The 12,779-nt window shown below is 36.1% G+C and overlaps 1 protein-coding gene across 9 annotated transcripts in view; it reads left to right on the top strand.

Annotated features, from left to right (window-relative positions):
- The window catches only part of TENM1 (teneurin transmembrane protein 1), an 802,950-nt gene that overhangs the window by 608,796 nt on the left and 181,375 nt on the right, over window positions 1-12,779 (top strand). For 8 of the 9 annotated variants that reach the window (XM_041741541.1, XM_041741545.1, XM_041741548.1 and 5 more), the window contains one exon: window positions 12,135-12,320. In XM_041741541.1, the coding sequence (XP_041597475.1) occupies window positions 12,135-12,320 (186 nt within the window). The remainder of the gene's footprint in view (window positions 1-12,134; window positions 12,321-12,779) is intronic. The other variant, XM_041741547.1, reaches the window with a different exon arrangement.

Genomic DNA, 12,779 nt, shown 5'->3' with positions numbered 1-12,779 from the left:
CAGCTATTATTTCTTCAAATAAATTTCCTACCCCCTTTTCTCTCTTCTTCTTCTAGGACTCCTATTATAAGAATGCTATTATGTTTGTTGGAATCACTGAGCTCCCCAAATCTATTCTCATTTATGTAATTCTTTTTTCTCTCTTTTGTTCAGCTTGATTACTTTCCATTACTCTGTCTTCTAGGTCACTAATTCATTCATCTGTTTCTTCCAATCCGCTACATTCTATCAGATGTGTTTCTCAATTTGTTTATTGAGTTTCTCCTATGTATTAAAGGTCTCGCTCATGCCTTCCTCCTTTCTCAAGTTTAGTGAGTATCTTTATGATCATTGCTTTCAATCCTCTCTATCAGGCATGTGACTTGTATCCATTTCACTAACTCTCTGGCCATGACCTGTCCTTTTCTTTCATTTGGAATAAATTTATCTGTCTCATCATTTTGTCTGCCTCTCTGTGTCCATTTGTGTGTATTAAGAAAGTCAGCTATGTCTTCTGCTCCTGAAAGCAGTGACTTTATGAAGAGGAGGTCCTGGAGTGCCCTGCTATGCAATGTCACCTGTTCACCAGAACCTGGCACTTCAGGAGAATGTCCTATGTGTGTTGCTTAGGCTTTGCTGCTGTGCCCGAGTCACTTTTCCTTTCAGTGCAGTCATCTGCCCTGATTCTGCCTGTTGTGGGCTGTGCTTACTCTCTGTGGTGTTAGTGGCACCCAGGCAGACCAGCTCTGAGAGGGGGGGTGCCCATTGGGGAACTTGGGAGCAGGTTGGCAGTGTTACCAAAATTTGCACTGGGCCACTAGTACTATGCCAGATCCCCTAAAATGCTGCAGTGACTGAGGGGCCTGCACCAGGGCAGCAGGGGGCACCATGTGGTGGCTAAGCATGGTGTGAGGCAGCAGCTGTGCACCTGGTGTGTGGGTGTGGTGTACATGGGTACCTGGACATGTGTGGCTGGGTGCTCACTCAGCTGTGCTGGGTGCTCACTCAGCTGTAATGAAATTTGCCCTGAGCCCTGAGCCAATGCTACAAGTGTCTGTGCCACCCCACAGCTGTGCTGGGTGCTCACTCAGCTGTAATGAAATTTGCCCTGAGCCCTGAGCCAATGCTACAAGTGTCTGCCACCCCACCTCCCACAGGGGGCTCTGTGTTTATATTGGGGTATGGGAGAGAAAAATAGCACCTGCCAACTCCCTCATTTTCACAGAAGTCCCCCCAATACTTCAAAACTCAGTATGAACAAATCTGTCTCCCATTTGCCTCTGGCATTGTGTAAACTGCCATTTTTATGTCACCTCTGCACAGGCTGCTGTCTCTTTAAGGGCAGTGACCCAACTATCTATCACCCGCCCTCACAGCTCACCTGAGTTAAAACTCCAGGCTCCCAAGTCCCACTGGTTATACAAACACACAGAATTCAGCCCCTCTGGTTTTCTAAGCCAAATGTTACAGGGATTAGTCTTCCTCATGTGAAATCCCTGGTGTAAGGGCCTGTTTCTCTGCCCTTTCCCCTCCATGCAGCTCCATCCCTCCTGCAAGCAGCCTCCCTTCCCCCTTCTGACCTTCCTAACCTTTCAGATGCAGCTTCTTCTCAATATTTAATTTGTTCTGCCGGTCTTTGAATCACTCTCTGGTTTATTGACTTGGATGTGGATGATATCCAGTTGTAAACATGGGACAGGATGAGCTCAGGGTCCTCATACTCTGCCATCTTCCCAAGCTGCTAGAAAAGTTCTAAAAATCTTATATAAAATAATGTTGAACTTTTTTTGCTAGATTTATTATTGTGAGATTTTTTAAGTACATATTTTAATTTGGCTTCTATATATAGACATGATGTTGATCTTTTTTTTTTCTGTTGATCTTGTATCCAACAACATTGCTATCCTCTTCTAATTTTCTTAGTTTACCTATACATTCCATTTTGTCTCTTCCTTTTCAGGTATTACACATTATATAGTTTTGGTTGTCTTATCATGCTAGCCAACATCTCTAGTACAACGTTGAATTAGAAGCAATGATTAATTGTAGTACTTTTGACTTTAAGAGGAATGTCTCTATTATTACTAAGTGTGATCCTTACTTTGGGATTGTGGTAAATCACTTTTATAATATTCAGTAAGTCCCCTTCTAATCCTGTTTTGCTGAGAGATTCTATCATAAATAGGGACTAAATTTTATATAATGCTCTTTCTGTATTTCAGATAAGATAATTTTATTTAAGATAATCCATTATGAAGTGAACTTAAAGTGAAATGGATTAATTCAATGATGAATTACATGACTACATTTTCAAAAGTTAAACCATTCTAGCATTCATGCCTACCTGGTTGTAATTTCTGGAGTTTTTAAAAGGATTTTATTTATTTATTTATTTATTTATTTATTTATTTATTTGAGAGCGAGAGAGCACTCATGCACATGAGTAGGGGGAAGGGCAGTTGGAGAAGGAGAGGGAGAAGCATTCTCCCCACTGTGCATGAAGCCTGACTAAGGGCTGGATCCCAGGACCCTGAGGTCATGACCTGAGAGCCAAAGTCATAGGCTTAACCAACTGAGCCACTCAGGTGCTCCGGTTGTAATTTCTATATTTGTGTGTATCTATGTATATGTGCTGACTTGATTTCCAGATGTTTTATTGGAGATTTTTGCAGCCATGTTTATAAGTGAGATTGGCCTGTAGAAAAGTCCCTTCCTTTCTAACCCCATTTTGGAACTAGATTATAATAGTCTCACAAAATCATTCAGGAAGACTTCTCTCTTTTCCTGTTCTCTGGTATAGCTTATAGATTATCTGTTCCTTGGAGTTTAGCAAAATACACATACAAAACCATGTAGGCCATTTTCAATGTCTTTAATGTGTTTTCAGGCTTTGTATTTCTTCTCTAGTCCATTTTGTTTCCTTCAAAAATGTGTACTTCATCTAAGATTTCAAACTTACTGGCATAAGGTTCTTCATAGCACTCTCCTTTACTTTTATATTTTAGTCTTTAACGTTTATTTGTATCATTTCTTTTCTTATTTTCCTTGCTCTCTGTTGCCAGAGGGTTCTCTATTTAATTATTCACATCAAAAGGCACAGATTTGGGGTTTGTTGATCTTCTCTATTGTTTCTTTGTTTCTGGTTTCATTAACTTCTGCTCTTACCTTTTTTTTTGTTTCCTTCTTTCTACTTATATGCAGTCTTTTTTCTTACTTTTTGAGTTAGACACTTTGTTCATTAATTTTCGATTGTTCTTTTCTATTAAATGTATGTAGGGCTGTAAATTTCCTTTGGGTAACTGTCTAAACTGTATCCCACAAATTTTTATAAATAGTATTTTCGTTGTTATTCAGTTCCTAATTTCCAATATAATTTTTATGTAATTCATGAATTATTTTAAAGTGTGTTCTTAACACTTTTCTGTGGGTTTTTTTTTTTGCTTTTTGTTTATTGATTTCTAACTTTAGTGCATTTTGTTGAAACATCGTATGATGTAAAATCTTTGCCATTTATTGAGCTTTGCCTTGTGAACTACTGTTTTTCAGTTTTTGTAGGTATTCTCTATGTGCTTGAAAAGAATATGTATCATATAGTCATAGCTTTGGGTTCCATATATGTCCAGTATATTAAAGTTGTTAATTGTACTATTCAAACATTCTACCTCCTCACTAATTTTTTATCTTCTTATTACTGATTATGAAATTTTCAATTTGTCTTATTATCAGTCTATCAGTTTTTGCTTTAATATATCTAGAAGCTATATTTTCTTATTCAGTCTGGATTGTTACATCTCCCTGATGAATTATCCCTTTTATCATTACATAATGACTCTCTTTATCCATAATAATGCTTTATATCTTGAAATCCATTTTGTTTGATAATGTTAGAGTTACACTAGATTGCTCTTGGATGGTACTTTTCTAGAATGCCTTTTTCCTATTATTACTAAATTTGTGTTAGTATGTTTCAGCACATATCTTTTTAATAGAAAGAACATAACTAGCTTTCCTTTTCCACTCAGTTCCAAAGTCTCTCTTTTAAATTTCAAGTTCAGTTTGCTTTTATTTACTGGGATTACTGACATGTTTGGATTTATAGCTCAGAATCTTCTTTTGTGTCTCCTACTTATAATATTTATTTTTCTTTGTCTTTTCCCTTTTTGGCTTTTTCTTTGAGTTATCTTCATTCTTTTCCCACCTTGAAAGTTGTAAATTTCTGTATGTTTCTGTTCTTTTGGTCATTATAATTAATTTCTTAACATTTTATTAAAATATAACACATATACAGAAAAGTACAAAGGTCATAAGTATACAGCCTACTGAATTATCTGAGTATGAAACACTTGCTAACTGCCACCCAAGTCAAACTATAGGATACTGTCCCTAGAAGCCTCCTTTGTGTCCCCCCCCCCAATTATTACCTCCTTCTTCCTTCCTCCCCAACATAACTGCTCTGACTTCTAATATTTGCCTGCTTTCCAAAAATTTTATTAATGGAATCTTACAGTATATATGATGTTGCATTTCATTTATTTCACTCAAAATTAGTTTTGGTGGGATTCATCTATCTTATGGTACGTAGCTGTAGATCACCCATTTTCATTGTGATGTATTACTTTTTTGCAAAATTACCACAATTATATCTTCTACTGTTGATGGATATTTAAAGCATTTCCATTTCTTGCCAACACATATAATCCTATGAACACTTTTATACATATATTTCAGTGAATATTTGTTTGCTCATACTTCTGTTGAGTAAATAGTAAGAAGTGGAATTGCTAAGCCACATGGTATACATATATCAAACTTTAGCAGATAATGTCAAAGAGTTTCCCAAAGTGGTCATACCAATTTACACAATCACCTGTAATACATGAAACTTTTTATTACTTCACACTGACACCAACACTTCTCACTGTCAATCCTATAGATTTTAACCATCTCTGTGGGTGTGCAGTGGTATTTCATTGTTATGTTATTTTGTATCTCCCTGATAAGTGATGATGCTGAGCATATTTCCATATGCTTTTGTAGACTTGGATATCCTCTTTTATAAAGGACTTCTTCAGATCTCTTGCCCATTTTTTTCTATTATTAAGATTTTATTTATTTGAGAAAGAAAGCACATAAGGGGAGGGGCAGAGGAAGATGGAGAGGCAGTGAATTGCAACCAGACTCCACGCTGAGCACAGAGCCCAATATGGGGCTCAAACTCATGACCCTGAGATAGATCAAAACTTGAGCCAAAACCAAGAGTCAGATGCTAACTGACTGAGCCACTCGGATATCCCAAGATCTCTTGCCTATTCTCCTGTTGAGTTATGTGCCTTGTTATTATTGATCTTAAGAAGTTCTTTGTATATTCTGGACACAAGCTCTTTTTCAATTTTATGTTCTATGAATATATTCTACCACTTATAGCATGCTTTTTCTTTGTCTTTTGATTACAAACTTTTAATTTTGATACAGCCCAATTTATTATTTTTTGCCCTTATGGTTAGCATTTTTGGGTACTGTTTAAGATAATTTTTTTACCCTAGATCATAAAATTGTTTTCTTACATAGTGTTCTAGAAGTTTTGATAGTTTACATTTACTAAATTCTATCTGGAATTGATTTTGTATATGGAGTGAGGTTTTTTTTTTCCTAGTGGATATTCAGTTTCCCAGAGAGATTTAACTTAAAACAGCAGTCATTTGACAGTTGCCTGCAGAGACATCTTAACTGTAAATCAAGTATCCTTGTATGTTTTAAGACTTTATTCAATCTGATTGGTCTATTTGCCATTCTGTCAATACCGACTGTCTAAATTAACATAACTTTACACTAAGTCTTGCTATTAGCTAGAGTACCTCTTCTCACCTTATTCTGCTTCTTTCTTTATCTGGTCAATATTTACACACATGTACAAAAACACACACATACACAAACTGCCAAGATACTGAGTGAGGCTACATTGAATCTACAGAATAATTTGGGGGAATTTGACATCTTTAATTTTATTTTTCAGTTAGAGTTTGCCGTAGCTTTCCATTTATCCTTCTCTAATATTCTTTCATAAAGTTTTATAGTTTTCATCATAGATCCTGCAAATATTTTTTTCAATTTATTGCTAGGTATATGATGTTGTGATGCTATTATAAATGGTTTATTTTTCTCATTGTTTGTTGTCAATATAAAGAGAACATTTTTAATAGGTTTTTTTTTTTTTTAAATTTTTATTTATTTATGATAGTCACACAGAGAGAGAGAGAGAGAGGCAGAGACACAGGCAGAGGGAGAAGCAGGCTCCATGCAGGGAGCCCGACGTGGGACTCGATCCCGGGTCTCCGGGATCGCGCCCTGGGCCAAAGGCAGGCGCCAAACCGCTGCGCCACCCAGGGATCCCCAAGAGAACATTTTTATATGTTAGCCTCATGCCTAGAGAACTTGCTAAATTCATGTATTCTAATAATTCGTCTATATAGATTTTTTAAGGTTTTATTTATTTATTCATGAGAGACACAGAGAGAGAGAGGCAGAGACACAGGCTGAGGGAGAAAGAGGCTCCCCGCAAGGATCCCCTACGTGGGTCGCAACCCTGGATCCTGGGATCACGTCCTGGGCCAAAGGCAGATGGTCAACCGCTGAGCCACCCAGGTGTCCCTCTATACAGGTTCTTTTACCAGTTTGTATATGCACAATCATACTATCTTTTTTTTTTTTTATGATAGTCAGAGAGAGAGAGAGGCAGAGACACAGGCAGAGGGAGAAGCAGGCTCTATGTACCGGGAGCCTGACGTGGGATTCGATCCCGGGTCTCCAGGATCGCGCCCTGGGCCAAAGGCAGGCGCCAAACCGCTGCGCCACCCAGGGATCCCCAATCATACTATCTTTGAGTAACGATGGCTTTCTTTCTTCCTTTTCAATTTTTATACATTTTTTTCTTTTTCTTATATTATTGCACTGCCTAGGACTTCTAAAATTATGGCATATAGAAGTGATGATCATAAGCAACTTTTCTCAGTTCTCAATAATAGAAAAAATATTTCAGCGTCTCACTATTAAATATTATGTTTGCTGTAGGCTTTTTTTGCCGCTAATCTTTATCAGATTAAAGTTCTTAGTGTTCATTTGCTATAAGCCTTTATCCTGAATAGATGTTTATTTAGTATTTTACTAAGTACTTATTATATGTCTATTTAGATGATCATATGATTTTTTTCTTTTATTCCATATATCTAATGAATTACATTGATTTTCAGATATTAACATAATCGTGTATTCCTAGAGTAAGGATAAATTGATCATTATAGTGTTTCATGTTATATAATGCTAGGTTTGTTGTTGAGTGTTTTGTTTAAGATTTTTGCATTCATATTCATAAGTGAGATTGACCTGTATTTTTTCTTGAAATATTCTTGTCAGAATTTTATATCAAGGTTGTGCTGGCCTCATAACTCACATTGTGGTGTTTCTTCTTTTTCTCTTCTTTGAAAAAGATTGTTCAAGACTGGCAGTTTTTCTTCCTTAAAAGTTTGGTATATTTACAAGTACTGATCTGAGACTGTGATTTTCTTTGTGGGAACATTTTGCATTGTGGATTGAGGTTCTTCATAGAAACTATTCAGTTTCTTTTGTGTGTGTGTCTATGTTCATTATTGTATATTGTGTTTACTAGGAATTTGTCCATTTCATTGAAATTTTCAAAAGTATTGATGAAAAGTTGTTTGTAATGTTATTTTATGATGTTTTATGTCTGTACACTCAATAGTGATGTCATCTTTTCCATTCATGGTATTGGTAATTTGGATCTTCTGTATTTTCTTCTTGATCAGTTCCCATCAGAAGTTTATCAATTTTATTGGGCTATGAAAATTGCAGTCATTGGCTTTCTTGACCCTTTCTATTGCATATTTGTTCCTATTTAATTAATTTCAGCTTTAATAACTACTATTTTCTTTCTTCTACCCTCTTTGAGTCTACCTTGCTTTTCTAATTTCTTAGAATGGATGCATGGGTCATTGTTGTCAGCTGATTTTCCTCTCTGCCTTATAAATTTTCCTGTATACATGAATTGAGTTATACAAATTTTGATATGTTCATTGTATTTTCATTCATTTAAAGTATTTTCTAGTTTCCATGATGATTTTCTTTTTGTTCCATAGTTTTTTCAGAGGTATATTTTGTAATTTCCAAACTTATGTGTATTTTAAAGTTACTTTTTGCTTATCTTTTTATTTCAAGTTTAAGTCCACAGTGGGCAGACAACATGCTATAAATAATTTCAATACTTGAGATACATTGAGACTTGCTTTATATAGCCCAGCATATGGTCAATATTTATAAATGTTCTATGTACACTTGAGAATTATGTGCACTTTGTAGTCATTTATTGTACTGCTCTATATGTGTCAATTAGATCAAATTTGATAATCATGTTACTCAAATATTTTATATCCTTTCTGATTTCTTGTCTGTTTGTTCTATCATCAGTTAATGAGAAAGGGGGCATTAAAGTCTCTTACTATGTTGTAAATTTGTCCTTTTCTCTTTTTTTTTGTTCCTTCAATTTTGCTTCATATATTTGGCTTGATATTTTCTTCAGTATTAGAAATTTCTTAGCCATTATGTGGTCAAATATTTTTTTCTGCACCTGTGAGAGTGACAAAAGTTCTACCCAGCTTCTGAGTCTTCCAGTTGACTCTACCAGAACTGACAGATACTTCCAGAGGAAAAGCATACATATATGCCAAACTCACCTCTCTGGCTTTTCTTTTACTCCTGGAACGTGGCCCAGTAATGCTTAACTCTTTTGTGAACTCCAGCAATGTCCAACAGTTTTAAAATATATTTTGTCTAGATTTTCCAGTTTCCATCAGGAGAGAATAGTAAAAATTACTTAGGTCACAATTACTAGAAATAATTTCACTTTTAAATTTTATATGCATACTTGACAAAATATCTTACTTAACTCCTGAATAGTACAAATTTTAGAAATATTTCATTCAGGGCATTCTACTGCGCATATTATTCGGTAGTATTTTATTTTAATATTGTTTTCTAGCTCCCAAATCTATTATTATTAATGATAGTTATTATCATTATTATGGTTAATGCTTCCTTGCCATCTCTCTGGGCTAGTGGATAGAGTTTTACTAGTCCCCATCTCATTGAGATTGCAACCCTTCAAGAGTCCTTACTTTCTGCAGGAGTTTCAGTCCAACGCCTCATCTTAATGGACCAAAAATCTCATCCTTTTTTCCTCTGTGGACATATATACCCAATCCCCTAGTCATTACTGGGTACGATAACCACTTAAAGCTGCCAGAAGGTTGACTTATATGCTTACTTCTTTGGCTGTTAACATCATCTTTGTTTCTGGCATTTGATAATTCTGTTTCTTGTGAGCCAAGACATGCAATTTTTAAAATTATTAAATTATATTTAACATGTCTACAGCTTATATTGAGATGGTTTAAGGATAGCCTAGTCTGCCATTTTGCTGTTACTGTTCATCTAGTCCTGCTACATTTCAGGAAATTATCAGAATGATACATTTTTTCAGTGCCTAAAGTTTATAGTTGTATAAAGCAATATACACAAAAATTTGCCTCCTAATTGTTTCTGTTAGCTCTGACTTGATCGGTTTTGACCTGTTAAGCTCCCTAATTTTTGAAAGGCCCTTTCAGTCCAGCCTTGGGGAAAGCCATTAGGGGAGCATAATTACAACCTCAGATTCACTACAAGAGCTGACATTATAAATCCAGATTATCAATTAGAGATTCAGAAGCAAGATATAGAAAGTAGATGCTGTTTCAAGATCAACCTACTTGAACTACCATTTACTAGGCAAAGCCCCCCCTTTTTTGTATTTTCTGGGTTCTATACTTTTCTTACAATCTGATGACCCCACACATGTTTTTCCATTCACTCTTCCACTCATTCAAATCTGAATTTACAACTGCTACCATATCAATACAGCTCTTCCTAAAGCCACCAACAGTTTTCATATTGATAAATTCAATGGACACTTCTCTGCCCAGATCTCACTTGACCTCTCAGTACTATTATACTGCTACTCTCTTCTTCTTCTTGAAAAAGCATCTTCTTCTGGCTTTAGTTAGACCACAATCTCCTGGATTTCCTCCTATCACTCACTGCTTCTCCTTCCCAGTCTCTTTTTAATGGTTCCTCTTTAAAAAAAAAATTATTATTTAAGTAATCTCTACAATGAACATGAGGCTTGAACTCATGACCCCAAGTTTAAGAGTTCCTTGCTCTCCTGACTGAGCCACCAGGCACCCTCATGGTTCCTTGTTTTATACCTTACCTTCAAATCATGGGATACCTCAGGGCTGATTCCAACAGTTGTCTATAATCTCTCCTTAGGGATATCATCTAGTCCCATGCCTTTAAATACCACCTATGTGCTAATACTTGCCAATTTCATATCTCTAGCCCTGGCCTCTCAAATTCACTTGGCTATCTACACATTTATCTCAAAGTTAATGTTTGATCTTCTACCCTTATTCTTCCCTTAGCCTTTCCCATTTAATTAATGGCAGCAGTATCCACCCACTTGTTTAAGCCAAAACTTTTATTTTTCTCCTTCCTTCAATCCCCGCATCCCATCTTGAGGAACTCCTTTTGGCCCTGCCTCCAGAATATATCCCAGATCTGTCCAATGACCCTTTGAGATGTAAATATTATTATTTCCATTATGTGGTTACATGAGCAGAGATTAAGAGAACATGTTAGTAATTTTCCTATGGGTACACAGCTTTTATGCAGAGGAATCCTTATTTCATATCCACTGTTCTTTCTATCATACCTTGGCCTACAGAGAATACTTGTGACTGAATTAGTGAACAAATTGATTTAGATAGTAATAAAATCTATACCCATGGCTTTATCAGAAGAATATTTTCACCCACTGAAAAATAACTGCTATCTGTAGACTAGAAACCTTTGTTACACAGAAAGGCCCTTGTTTTTTTTTTATTTTTTTTTAATTTATTTTTTATGATAGTCACAGAGAGAGAGAGAGAGGCAGAGACACAGACAGAGGGAGAAGCAGGCTCCATGCACCGGGAGCCTGACGTGGGATTCGATCCCGGGTCTCCAGGATCGCGCCCTGGGCCAAAGGCAGGCGCCAAACTGCTGCGCCACCCAGGGATCCCCCAGAAAGGCCCTTGTTAAAGGTAATGTAGAGTAATACTGATATCATGACATGTCAATACCTCTAACTATATAAAACCAGTTTCAGAATTTGAGATTATGAAAGATAGATGACTTGGCATCCAGAACACTGTTTCTTTGAAGGGTATATGGCCAGTTGTACCCAAAACCTATTGCATTATTTCTTTTGCATTCTTTCTGTAGACTTTTATCCCCCATCTCCTCCTCCAGAAAGGGTATCCAGTCAAGAAAAAGGCTTGCCAAACTTTTATTTTAGCTTCTCTCCTGTCATAACTTTATTAATATTCAGCATGTCTCAACAAAAAGTCAAGAGGACAGAGGAGAGAACCTCAGCAGAGCCAGTATACAACTTGATTATATTGGCCAAATAATGAATGACATTTAAAGATAAGATTGTATTTTAATCAACCAGGATTCATTTTAAATGCTTAAAGTAAATGCAGATATTGTTTTTATGTTCAGGGAAACCAGCTGATTACCATCATTGGCAGCTTTACTTTTGTATATTATAAATTTTATTAGAAAGCTATCTTTCCAATTGTAGAACCTCTCCTCCTGAATGAAGTTAGAGCACCATTTTACTATGCGTGTGTGTTTTTACCCCCAATGATTGCTTGTAGCATTGTAAAATCTTTGTAACATTATTTGTGATCTTAATGAATTTTTAGTAAAGCCCACTTGACATTTGTTTGGCACTGACTTCATTTCTAAGCCTTGAATGCCATTATCATTTTATGGACTTTTCAAAATCAATTTGACTTAGGGTTTATTTTATACTTCGGGACTTAACTATCTTTTTTATAGAGTTCCTTGTACATTTACTCAAATGCTAGAGGTCTTTGTGATATTTGGTTTATATATTTAAAATATAAATATAGAGTGGGATTTTTGGTAATTCTAATGTCTTTTGGAAAGAACAGACTCTGGTTTTAATAAAATAGGTAAATGTATCTTCTTTGAATTTCCCACAGAGCTTTGTACCATGGAGTGTGGTAGCCATGGAGTCTGCTCACGAGGAATTTGCCAGTGTGAAGAAGGTTGGGTAGGACCAACATGTGAAGAACGCTCCTGTCATTCTCACTGTGCCGAGCATGGCCAGTGCAAAGATGGAAAATGTGAGTGTAGCCCTGGATGGGAGGGCGACCACTGCACTATTGGTAAGTACCAGCATACTTTGAACAAAATAAATTGAATTAATTGAAGAAGGAAAAGCATGTTAGCAATCAATCACCAAGCTTTTCATAGAATTTGAGGAAAAGGAAGGGGGGTTAGGCATAAGTTTGAAAGTTTGGTTAACTGGGAGTCTTCCTCTTTTGTTGATAGTATCTTACTTCTTCCTTGTGTCATTTATTTTCTCACTACTTCAGTATTCCTTATATTTTGTTTTCTCATGCTTTGAGTTACTCAAATGAAAGATGATACATTGGAATGAAGTGTCATTAGTTAATAAGAGAAGTGCTTTTGTTGTGAACATAACATTCACTGCCCATTTTTCCTTTTGAAAAGTATAGGTTGTTTCACTCGAAAGCACTTAGAGGCAATTTCATTAAGCAGGACTACTTTAACAGAGGCCATTCAATATCATTAGGAGCTGTCTTTAATGTATGTGAGGAGGG

This window comes from Vulpes lagopus, chromosome X, assembly GCF_018345385.1.
Source record: "Vulpes lagopus strain Blue_001 chromosome X, ASM1834538v1, whole genome shotgun sequence".
Classification (NCBI taxonomy): Eukaryota; Metazoa; Chordata; class Mammalia; order Carnivora; family Canidae; genus Vulpes; species Vulpes lagopus.
Note: the sequence above shows the minus strand (reverse complement) of the source record. Positions and strands in the feature narration are given on the sequence as shown.